General features: G+C 55.1%; 3 protein-coding genes across 3 annotated transcripts; 1 reads left to right on the forward strand and 2 right to left on the reverse strand.

The window, feature by feature from the left end:
• Window positions 1–544: 544 nt before the first annotated feature.
• On the reverse strand, window positions 545–2,966 carry CCM_08526 (stomatin family protein; the record flags this gene model as incomplete). The annotated part of the gene is made up of 4 exons (XM_006673664.1): window positions 545–1,377; window positions 1,449–1,677; window positions 2,225–2,353; window positions 2,925–2,966. 4 exons carry the CDS (start codon window positions 2,964–2,966, stop codon window positions 545–547), a joined length of 1,233 nt encoding a protein of 410 aa, XP_006673727.1.
• Window positions 2,967–3,851: 885 nt separating this feature from the next.
• CCM_08527 (anaphase promoting complex subunit 10) lies at window positions 3,852–5,900 on the reverse strand (the record flags this gene model as incomplete). The annotated part of the gene is made up of 3 exons (XM_006673665.1): window positions 3,852–4,386; window positions 4,444–5,308; window positions 5,651–5,900. The coding sequence occupies 3 exons, from the start codon at window positions 5,898–5,900 to the stop codon at window positions 3,852–3,854; spliced, it is 1,650 nt and encodes a 549-aa protein (XP_006673728.1).
• Window positions 5,901–8,351: 2,451 nt separating this feature from the next.
• CCM_08528 (uncharacterized protein) lies at window positions 8,352–10,394 on the forward strand (the record flags this gene model as incomplete). Its single annotated transcript, XM_006673666.1, has 3 exons — window positions 8,352–8,420; window positions 8,702–9,745; window positions 9,819–10,394. The coding sequence occupies 3 exons, from the start codon at window positions 8,352–8,354 to the stop codon at window positions 10,392–10,394; spliced, it is 1,689 nt and encodes a 562-aa protein (XP_006673729.1).
• Between the last annotated feature and the right edge of the window lie 1,967 nt (window positions 10,395–12,361).

A 12,361-nucleotide genomic window follows, 5' to 3' on the forward strand; every position in this document is an offset into this window, starting at 1 on the left:
GTTTTTGTCAATGGGTGACACATCTTCGGCATCTGGCGTGGACTTTGAAACAAAAAGAACAAATGGATATTGCATGTTGGCTTTGATTTTACCAGACAAGATTGGTTTGTATCTAGAGGCTGCAGTTGTCCCGAGGCTGGGGGTTGAGCTCTCTTGGTTGGATGAGAGAATATGAGCGAAGAGATGAAATTTTCCTTTACTGTAAATGCATCATGGATGACAAGTTATTGCACAGTGCTTTGGCGTGTGAACTGTGATTTCAATGTTTTAATGAGCATACTCTGAAATCACATTCAGATTACAACAAGGCCCGTCGATTTTCGTTTCAAATATCGGCATTCATTATGTTCAGACTATAATTACTAGGTCATGACAAACCACAAAAACCAGGTACATCGAAAAACCATGGGTATCCTCCTCGTTTGGGTATCAAAGATTGGTATCCATAAGCGTACATGTGCTTTTTTTTTTTTGTTTTTTTTTTTCGATTCTTCAAGGCATTAGCGAAATTCAGTTGTTGTTTCGTACATGTCGATCGCGGACGTTAGATGTTCTCAATGACGTGGGCCTGAATGGCCTGGTTGAAACCATCCTGGCCGTCCTGGTCCTGGGGTATAGCGCCGAGGGGGCCGGCCGCGCTTGCCATGCTGCTGCTGCTGGCGCCCGGCAGGAAGATGACCTTTGAGTTGGCGCTCTTGGCCATGGCCTGCATGGCCTCGAGGTACCTGATTTGCATGGCCGGCGCGCTCGACAGGATATCGGCGGCCTGGCGCATGAGCTTGGCGGCCTCGACCTCGGCCTTGGCGGCGATGATCTTGCTCTCGCCAATGCGCTTGCTCTGTGCGGCCATGCTCAGACTCTCCTGCAGCTCCTGGGAGAAGATGATGTCCTTGACGAGCATGCTCTCGACCTGGACGCCCCAGCCGGCGGCAACGTCCTCGATGATCTCGCCAATCGACAGGGCAATCTCCTCGCGGCGCTCAATGACGTCCTGCAGGACGCGGGCGCCGACGACGTGGCGCAGCGTCGTCTGGGTGCGCTCCATGAGGGCCTGGCGCACGTTGGAAATGCCAAACGCGGCCTTGTGCGGCGCGACAATGTGGTAGTAGATGACGGACTTGAGCCGCAGCGTGACATTGTCCTTTGTCATGCAAATCTGCTCAGGCACGTCGGCCGTCTGGATCTTGACGTCGACCTGGAGGAGGTGCTCGGAGAGAGGGTTGACCTTGACGAGGCCCGGGTCGACGGCCTTGTAGAAGCGGCCGAATTTGGTGACGAGGCCGACGTTGCCCTGCTGGACCGACTTGTAGGGGTTGGGGCAGCAGATGCAGCAGGGGACGGCGCCCATGGTGCCGATGATGGCGCCGAGGGTGTTAACTGGAGATGGTGTGTTAGTCGCGCATAGTAAGATGAAGGGCAGGCTGGAAGCTCTGGCGGGTAAAACCTACTCATGCTGCCGTACCATCCCTTGGGGTTGGCCTCGGAGCCTACAACCTTGGCGTAGCTCGTCTGCAAGTCTTCCTCGGAGGGCGGCGCGACGACGGCCATGCGCCCCTGCCGCACGAAGCCGCCGGTGCCTTGGCCATTGGCAGACGTGCCATGCTCCGAGCTGGCAAACTTTGCCGAGGTGCCCTCGCCATGGTTGAGGATTTGGTCGGCCGAAGACATGGTGTCGTGCTGTCTATGTGTGCGTTTGCGTGTGTGTGTGTGTGTGTGTCTGCGGATGGAGAATCAATCAATCCAGCGGCGTGTTGATGTACAAGAGAAATCGCAGACTGTCGAAACAATCGAAGAACGGGGTATCTTAGTTGCGATGGGTTGAAACAGGACAAAAAATGGCTTGTCGCAAAAACAGAGGTGTGGGAGAGGTGGCGCCCTTTTGAATGCGCAGATGCAGCTTACCGTAGTTAGAGCAAGAAGCTACAAGCTGTGTTGTGGTTCGTTTGTTGTCGGTTTGGCATGACGTCTGGAGGGCGGGGGCCTGCTAGTGGCCCCCCCCCCAGAACTCACTAAATAGCTGGGCGACGGGGCGGAACAAGTTTTAGTGGGGACAAAAGACAGCTGTTGTCGCGAGGCTGCAGCGCTGGCTGAGTAACGACCGTAGTCAGCACTGCCACTGTGGGCTTTTCAACCGTTGAATCATCCAAGTCAACTATCCCGTCTGCAGGGGTCTCAGGTCTCACCGGTGAGTCGTTTCTGCTCCTTGTTCAAATAGTACGGGTACGTTTGGAGGCGTCGCCATGACGGTGTCGGCGCAATTCAAGCCCGTCCAAATCGGGGGCCAGTCGTAGCGTGCGGCAATGGTGCGGCTTGCCACCGTGCCGTCCAAGCCGGGGCCAAGTACGTAAAAATACTGGCCCCAAGGAGGGGGGGCAATAGTTATTATCGGAATGTTCTCTTCGTAATTCGTACTCGCCCAGCAGATGATGTGAATCGATGGTACCCGTGCGCCAATCATCTATCTGCTCCACCAGGCAGTCAGTCTCCGGTGGTACATAGCAAGGCAGACCGGGCACCACCCCTGCCTACCCTAGGTAGGTACCTACCTACCTCCCTACCTACTTGGGCACAACCCGACATCTGAGTTATAGAACGAAGATTGCAATCAAAGAGGTGGATCAAAAGTCTACGACGTACTGTACTCGGTACTGAGTATGGCTTGGGTCAAGGAAATAAGTTGCCTGGCAATACTTGGCGCTGCGCCACTGGCATGAGACCCCTCCGCTCGACGATGAAGTTGTTCCCAAGAGCCAGGATTTCAACCATGAGAATTCAAGCAGGGCATGACCGTTTTCTTTGTTTTTGAGGGAGCAGCACAGACCTCAATATCCAACTTGAACCTGGACAAAGTTCCAAATTAAAAATGTAAAAAAAAGCCCTCAAGGTTAGTTCTGCCCAGTGCAATTGCCCAGACCGGATCACACATCTCCCGATGGATGGATGGGGTGGCCAAAGTCACCAGACATTGTGGCTTGCACGCTAACGAGAAAGGCAGCAGCCCAGGGCACAGGCGGCACATCGGTACTTGCAGCATCGCCGCCTCAAAAGTTCGACACAACGTCGTACAACTTTGATAGGCAACTGCGATTCCAAACTTCTGCCTGGGCGCTGTACTATTTGACCGCTTTTGACATGTAGTAACTAGAACCATTTCCCCTTTTCTAGAGAACAAGTCAATGGAAATCATCTCCCCAGATTACCCGTGCTAAGGCTTATAACCCACATCTCCACTAGCCCGGCGATAACCAAGTTCAGCGACTTATTCCCAGCCGGATAACCACCAACGAATTGTTCCCATTACTTGTCCCCATAAAAAAAAGGCCCAAAGCTTCCAAATCATCTCGCCACTTACCGGGAAGAACACAGCCCCTCCATCCCGGGACGAATCGCCTACGTTCCTCTGCGTGCCGAATAATCTCAGCACCGCAGGCAGCCCTTGCAGGGTAAGCTCCCCGACCCGCCCTGACTGGTCGTCACTGCCCCTCTCCACCATCGTATCGTCATACCAGGCTCGGCGAGGCTGTGCCCGCAATCCATTTGCAGTTGTCCATTGACATTACTTACGCCCGGATGGGCCTACCAGAACGCCATGTGACTACCATCGTTGCTGAACCTGTCGTTACACATTGTTGCCTGTATTGACGGTTTGACGGTGTAACTCGATGTGCTTGGCGAAGAATATGGTGTTTATCCGCAGAGCGTATCAATTCCTCCCACAAGCTAACATCTCTGCGAGCCAAACCGAATCTACCAATAGGACAAGTAATAACCCAATGTACTCCCGTGTACCATCAACGCCGAGTCTACAACCGCTTCCGCCCTCAACAACGCTCCAAGCAGCGCGCCCGCCTCTACCGCAGCTCAGGCTCCCTCAGGAAATCCGTCGCTGAAAACGCGCCCTCTCCCGCATGCACCCTCGACTCTGCCAATATCCTCGCCACATCACTCAGCCTGTCACCACTCGTCCCTGCTGCTCCCTTTCGACCGCTCGCCTCGTCGTCCTCCTCGCGCCGCGCCCTCTGATGCCCGCCCGCCTGCTGGCCCGAGTCCGGGTCAAACGCATAAATCTTGATGCCGCGCAGGTGCGTGTCCTTGCCGTTTTGGTGATTTTCCAAAATCTCCATCTGCAGCACATACGACACGAGCGTGTTGCCGTCCGGCTCTCCGCCCGCCCCGCTTATGGGCACATCTTGCCAGCCGTAAGGGTTTTCCATGGTCATGGTCGCAAAGGGAATCATGTTGTTCTCGCTCGTGCCCGACCTGAACACAATCTTGGTCGGCGTGTACGACTCGTCCTCCTGGTAGTCGACAAAGAATCGAATCACTCGGATCCCCACGCGCTTGATAAAGTACACGGTGAGCTTGTGCGGCTGCGGGCCGTCCGACCTAGATACAAAGTTAGTCAAGTCATTCGCACAGGATATGCAGCATGTAGACACGCACTGCCAGTAAAGCTTCAAATCGTCGCTTCGGAGCTCATGTACGCCGTTGCCAGGTTTGTGGCTGCTGACCGTAAACTTCCCAAGATTGGAGATCTCCTTGAGTCCAATTGAAGCTGGGTCCACAAGCACCTCCTGCTCTTCCTCTTCCTCCTCTTCGTCCTCCTGTTCTTCTTCCTCCTCTACCTGCTCCTCAATGCTCGTCTCCTCCGCCTCGTACTGCTCCTGCGACATGACCTCGTCCTCGTATGCCAGGGTCTCGGCCTGCTGCAGCAGCAGCATTTGCTCTTCCCGCGTGTTCCCCCCTGCCGCTCCCTGTGCGGCAACGGCACCCGCGCGGCCACCGCCCCTAGCTATGGCAAGCACGCTGAGATCCGGGTCCGAGCCGGAGCTGTCGTCATCTTCAGAGCCCAAGGGCATGCTCAGTCGTGGCGTCGTCGTGCCTCTCGTCGCTGCGTTGTCCGTCTGGTCAGTGTCGGCGAACTCTTCAATCTCCGTGCTCATTTCCTCGTAGTCTTCAATCTCCATGCTCAACTCCTCGTTGAGGTTCACGTTCGGCTCCTCGCCCGACGGCGGCGGCGGTGGCGGCGGCGTGCTGCTGCTGCGACGACGGTGTCTCCGCACGCTGCCGCCAAACCGCGAGCGCCATCCTGCGGACCGTGCCGTCACGCGCGCCGAGAGCTGCCGCACCTGGTGCAGCACGCTGCTACCCTCGCGTTCCAGCCGGTCCACGAAGGCGTCGTGGTTTTCACCCTGCGCCACGGGCGACTCGCTGGGCACGGGGGAGCTGGACCGTCGTAGGAGGGCGCCACCATCGGTGATGCGGATCTGCCCGAGGTGCTGTCGCGGCATGGGGTGATGCGGCTGCGCTTGCAGTGAATTGGCCGGTGAAATGAGAGAGAGAAAAAAGGTTGGGATATATTCGGGTGAGGAAGGCTGTGCGACCTTGTGCATGAAGCCACACAGTTCTACGATAACAGACGTGCTGCTGGTTCAAATTACAAAAGAAGAAGCAGCAACCAGCAACCAGCACCGCTTGGTGACAGCCGCCACCCAAAAGTAAACAGGTAAAGTGAACGAGTACTTTTTCACGCAGTGCTCTTGTCCCATACTAGGTAGGTAGTCATGAGATTTACCCGTTATAAATGTTTGGGTGTCGGGCAGACAATCCCCAGCCACCATCTCAAATCAAGCGCCATCTCAAAACTTACATCGATGTAATCGAAACGGATTCACGCGAGGCGCCACGGTGGGCATCTCGTGCTCGTCGTCGCTCTCTGGGTGCCGCTGGTCCGGCGTCCTGTGCAGGTCGCGCGACCGCGGCGGCGCGGGGCGCAAATGACCTGGGCGGAGGCCGTCGTCCGGTGTTGGCGACGTGTGTTGCTGGGCCTGGGCCGCTTGGTTGGCCGCCGTGTTGGCGGCGACATGACGGGCCCGGCGAGAGCCTCGCTGAATGTCCATGGTGGTATGGCCGTTTTCACCGCAGCGGAGGGGTGACAGAAGGCGCGTTGGTCGCGAAACACGAAAATGTTGATCGCGAAATCACGTGACGTAGTTGACTGGGCTGCACCCACTCTTCAAATGATTAAAGGTTAAATCGAAACAAATTTCTGGAGAAGAAAAGGATAACGTCATCTTCACAATGCTATTGAGTTGTAGTGGGTTGTAGCGCAATGGTGGCGGGAGAGACTGCTACATAGCATTGATACTTGGCGTCTCGTGACGAGCTTTAGTAATTGGGAGGTATTTAGTGCAACCGGTCGAACATCTAAGGGAGGGTCTCGAAAAGCCTGATTCAATGACCGCTTTACATAGCTTTTGTCGATTTTCATATGCATGTCGGTGATGAAGCTTTGGCACAGTTGCTGCGTACCTAATCGGCTTCGCATCATGACATTGCTGTGAGACACCATGATGAACAGAGCAACACTGCACCCATGTTGACTGGCCGTTGGCAGTATTTCTGCTTACTCGTTGAGATTATCATTACAGATCTCTTTGAGTAGACGATTCAAAGCCTGGCGTTTTGGATCTGTGTAGCACGATGGGTGCCGACTCGGCCGACAGACGGCTAGTTGCTGACGCAGCCACGCGACCTTGAGTTCCAGCGACAGGGGACAGTCGAGGCCTCGGGTATTGGAGGGAGCCGATGATGGGTTCCCCAGAGAGGAATCAGGGGTGCGCCGAGCCCTACGTAGGTCAAGTGGGCTTTGACTTTTGACATATGGGTACGTACCGAACCGACGACCAAGCGTCGCAAAGGCGAGAAGTCCGATGGCTTCCAATGCCGAGCGGCTACGAGTACACTGGACTACTGATGCCCGTGCGGCTGCACCGTCTGGTGGCAAGCGAAGAGGTGCGGATGGAGAGTCCGTGCCTCCGAGTTTCAGGTCCGCTTGCATGACACGAGGCGCTGGGCTGAGAAAGCATGGACAATAGGGCTCATTTTGGGGGCGAACGAGGATCTGCTGTCAGAACAAGATGGTCCTCCAATAGTCAGTGAAAGGATCAACTTTTTGTTCGAGCCTCGAGATAAAGGGGCGGGCCGCAAGAGTCATGGATTCGATGAGGAACTAGATTGCTCCAGGCCACGTGTACCTAGGTATGCTTCGGACGGGCATTATCAGGTACATTTCAAGCTGGGTAGAGTTTTCGGGAGCTGGTTAGTGCCGGGCCGCCCAACCGAGTTGTGGGCGGACCAAGCACGAAAACGTTGTTGCGAGAAGAGGCGTTTTCAAAGTTTGTGGCTTTTTCGTAAGGCGAATCGTCCCGTCAATTCATATTCGTCTCTTGTGGTTTCCCCAAAGATGGCTTCGCGTAACTAGTCTGTAATAGTCTCTGTTGTCGTCGATTCTTTTTGGTGCAGGTCGAAATTGAAGCTTTGGGGCCGTCGACCACGTTGGCAAACGAGCAGCCGTGATACGCTGACAACTGGCGTCATTTGTCGTGGGCGTCGACCCCTATTAAATGCACATCAATTTGAAGCGAGAGGTAATAAGGCGCTAGGCAAGGGGCCACGAGCGCCATAGTAACATAGCGCTGCCCCCAATTCGTAAAAGTTGTTTGCTGGTCTGTACTCGGTTGGATTTTGGCATTGGGCAATGTGTGGCTGTTCTGCAGGATGAAAGAGTCTCGGCTGTGTAGTTACAGAGTATTCATAGCGCTCGTCGAATGGCCGATGGGTGGTTGTATGATGGGTGGTTGTATGTTGTGTGTTGGATATACGAGGTTGAGACGTGTTCCGATAGCTGGAAGGGGCTAGTAATAGTTACCTTGTCTGCTGTACAGGCGAGCGCCACTGACGGCTGAAAAGCCTCCTCGTAACTCCTTGCACTCCTGGTGCTGTCTGGCCTTGTGCAGCAGTGACTGTCCAGAGTTACTCGCCGGTCCCGGTTTGGAAGAGAAACAGATAAAAATAAAACCATATTCAAACTGAGACCAGAGGAGCGAAAACAGTAACTATTAGGTCTCCAACTCTCCGGTTCCCTTCCGTTTCAAACAGGTACCTACCTCATCACGAAGCAGCCACGGGGGACAACTTGGGCCAGGCCCAAAAATAGCGCTGCGCCCACCCATGCACCCACCCATGCACACTCTGGCAGCCCCTCACTGACTGACACACTGTGGACGCCGTCGCCTACTAGTACCTACGAAATTGTGCCTGCCGCTAAAACAGGTTCGGGTTAATGCTTTCCAGATTTTCGTAGCGCTCAGAGCCCTGGTTTTGCTTGGCCGGGCCCACTCCATCACTGGCGGCTTCCATTGTTGACCTCTCCTAGTGTCAAGGCTTTTTAGTTAGCACAGCCGCTATTATTCCTCCGCAAGTACCAGGAATAACAAAAATACTGTAATGTAGCAAGGAAATCAACAGTGTCCGCAGCCGCTACTCCCGTAACTAGTGTGGTGTTGTCCATGGACCACAAGGCCGGGCTAAATAATAACCTGGCGAGTCCCCTCGACTCGCAGAGTCCCAAAACCCTCGTATTCCTGTTTGCTCGAAACGCTCGCGTGCTACGGAGGAATACAGGCCAGATGTTGTCCCTGTGCTCTTTTTGATCGGATCTCTTCGCCGCTCCCGTCCTCGCCACTCTCACGAATCCTTTCCCCTCATTTCTGATCCCTCCGTTTCTTGCCCGCCTTTTCCCACATCTCTCCAAGTACCCGCCAAACACGAGCGAATCTATTATCCCGTCGTCCCTTTCTGGTAACTCGATCCTCTGCTCTCTCTGGGGTCTCTGGGGTCTCCAGGGTCCTTGATCCAGCGCCTCGCAGGCGACTTCCACTCACCTCTCTCATCGCCCGCTTCAGCAGCGTTGCGCGTGCCCATGCTGGCCAACGCCAGAATGTTGTCCCGGCGCAGTTTCATCATCGTCGCCGCCTTTACCATATTTGCGTGCACCCTGCTGCTTACCTCGCAGCGCCTCAACGGGCCCTTTGGCTTCGACTATGCCTCGTCGGACCCGGCCGCCAACCCGTATCCTCAAGACCATGCCAGCAGCGCCGACGCCGACAGCAAACACCAGTCGCCACATACAACGCCGCATGTCTCGTCTCACGCCGCCGCTACCATGACCGTCAGCGTCCCGCCTGGCAACCCCAAGGAGACATTGCAGGCGGCCCCGGCCCCGGCCCCCGTCGTCAAGCCCGGCTGCGAGGGCTTCCCCGACATGTCCAACATTTTCGTCGTTCTCAAGACGGGCGCGTCCGAGGCCTACAACCGCATCCCCACCCAGCTCATGACCAACCTCAAGTGCGTACCCAACTATGAAATCTGGAGCGACATGGAGCAAACCATTGCCGGCCAACCCATCCTCGACGCCCTGACCGACGTGCTCCCCGACGTTAAGGCGCACAACGACTTTGAGATCTACCACCACCAGGCCAAGTGCCCCATTGACCAGGAGCACTGCAACAAGGGCTACGACACGGCCAGCAAGGGCTGGTCGCTCGACAAGTACAAGAACATCCACATTGCCGAGAGCAACTGGGCCAACCACTCCCAGTACGACTGGTTCTTCTACATTGACGCCGACACCTACGTCTCCTGGCCCACCCTCGTCGAATGGTTCAAGCGCCTCAACCCAGCCACGCCCGCCTACTTTGGCAGCGTTGCCCTGCTCGGCGAGTTCCCCTTTGGCCACGGCGGCAGCGGCTACGCTGTCTCCAACGCCGGCATGAAGAAGATGTTTGACGGCAAGTCCAAGGTCGCCAACAAGTACGACGAAAAGGCCACAACCACCTGCTGCGGCGACTACCTCTTTGCCTACGCCATCAAGGAAGAAGCCCAGCTGGACGTGCAACAAATGGTGCGTATCACGGAACTGACTTGTGAAACAAGCACGCATTTTCCCTCTTCCTTCTCTAACCACTCTGGCGCAGTTCCCCACCATCAACGGCGAAAAGCCCTACTCGATGCCCTTTTACGACGGCCACTGGTGCCAGCCCATCATCACCATGCACCACCTCGCGAGCGAGGAAATCGATGAGCTGGACAAGTTTGAGCTCCGCCGCCGCTTCAAGTCGCCCGTCCTCATCAAGGACGTCTTCCATGACATTGTCCAACCCAAGCTGCGCAACGACCACGTCGACTGGGATAATGCCAGCGACGACGTGTACTACTTTGACCCCACGAGTCGGCAGTTTGACGCGGCCGAGATGAAGCTGCGCAAACAAGAAGCTGGTTACACCGACGCCGAGAAGCAGGCACACGTGAGCTTCGACGACTGCCGCGCCGCGTGCGAGAGCGTGCCGGCGTGCCTCCAGTTCCGCTTCGGCAACCGCATATGCTCGACGGCGACGGCAGTGCGCTTCGGCAAGCCCGCGGAGGCGACCTCGGAGGAAGGCGCTTACCTAAAATCGGGCTGGATGGTGCATCGTATCAACGAGTGGGCTAAGAAGCACAACGACTGCGGCACTCCCAAGTTTCCCGAGCTCAAGGACGAGAGCGAGATTTAAGCGGGTAGCGCCGCGTGGCACGCGCTTTAGAGTTTTGCGGATAGGATGATCCGATCGAGCCACTCGCTTTCCCGGAGCGAGATTTGAGATAGCGACCGCATTCCAGAAAACCAGCTGGCATGGACACGGGCGGCGCTAGCGAGACGCAAGCCCGTCTGGTGAAGGTGTGCGCGTGCGCGTTCGCGTGTGCGTGCTCGATGGTGGCGCTGTGCCCAAGCTGTACAAGCACACATGATGAGTGAAGCAAAAACTGAAGCAAAAAAGAAACCAGAACAGAGAGCTTTGAAAAGGCCTCGTCACGAGCACGAAAACTAGGAGTTGGGGGTAACCATTTTTGCGATATTTTTAGACTGCTTATTTCACAGCACAGCGGGCTTGCTGATACTTCTTCCTTCTCTCTATGTATTTTTTATTGATTTGCAGCCCAACGGCTAACAGCTCTAACGGCTGAGGGGGGTTTGAACCATGTTCCTGGATAGAGAGCTGAGCTCTGGGGCGAGAGATGTACAGCTATTAATCACAAACACTATACTGTACGTTTCAGATACATCATGATCGTGTTGGGATGCTGCTGTAATTAGAAGAAGGGATGAGTAGCGTAGCCTATAGGGGGGATCACACAGACGGCGACGGAGAACCATGACTATCGGTAAAACAGGTACTTAGATAGTTAGAACAAGCGAGGAAAAGGCGTTTGGGAGCCTTGCACAAGGGTGACAAAATAGCTACACCGTGGCCTAGTACAAATTACAAATCCTGGTACTCTCAAAGTAACCAATCATTACCATCTTCGTTTTCTATCATTCTTTTTATTATTATTCTGCGTTCGTTTCCTAGTGCGTGTTATTGAGTACAAGTGTTCAAACCACAGTGGCGATTTCTTTCGTCGCCCGGCCTTGCAACAATTTATACATGTGTGTTGGGGGCAAAAAGGGGTGTGCGCGATGCCACTGCCGAGGAGCGAGAGACGGGGGACCGGCCTGTTTCCGTGTAACTAGCGCTGCATGGTCGAGGGCGAACCGTTGCACAGCATGACGAGCGCGAGTTGCCAACTCGATAGTCTGCTTGGAAGTAATGATTAAAGCCGTCCGACGCGGAACAGGGCGGTGTTTGCTGTTGGCATTGAGCTTGATCACGCTGACTGTGATCGGATAGCCGGCGCGCGGGCCATGCGTAACAGCATTTGTCAAGATAACTATAACAACCTTTTTGTTATTGCTACCCTGCTTCTGAGGACAGCATGACAAGCCTCCTACAGATATGTGTGATGCGCATCGCCTGGTGAAATTGCGATACTACCGTGTGCGGCCGATGAAATTAACGGGCACTGGGGGCTAGGGTGGTATTATTAGTACTGATTGATGTGCACAAACATGGACGAATCCGCCTCTCTTTTCTATTCGTACGGATACAATAAAAATGATTCTCCTATTATTCTTGATTAAAGGTCATTAACTATTTGCCATCAGAGGGATGGGTGGGATCAATGTCACAATCCATGGTTTATCTGACGCAGCGCTGGCATTCCGCGGCGAAACACATGCTAATACACCCGAAATAGTTAGCACAACCTCTCTTGCTCAAATGCATGACGCACATGATGCGGTGTGCGGCTGGCACGCTTTGTGCAGGAAAAAGAGTTCCGCCGGTCCAGGCCCTGCTCGCTGTGTGTGTGATGTGCTCGTCAGCGATGGGATGACTGTGCTGCGAGGAGAGAGAGAGAGGGAGGAGGGAGGGCGGCCGCGTTTCAGCGGCCGAGCCATGCAGAAGTAACTAAACTTTGTTGGCGAGGGCGCCGAGGGATGCGTGATGCATTGGAAAGGGACATGACGGGGCGCGCATCAACTGCGCTGGTGCAGGTGGTGATGCAGATCAGGGTCACCCCTCACAGGGACTGGGACGGGGCGGGCTGGAACTCGGCGGCTCTATCGTGACGTGTACTCCGCAACTAACTAATTCGTACGGAT

Source organism: Cordyceps militaris, assembly GCF_000225605.1.
Source record: "Cordyceps militaris CM01 unplaced genomic scaffold CCM_S00007, whole genome shotgun sequence".
In the NCBI taxonomy this organism is placed as follows: Eukaryota; Fungi; Ascomycota; class Sordariomycetes; order Hypocreales; family Cordycipitaceae; genus Cordyceps; species Cordyceps militaris.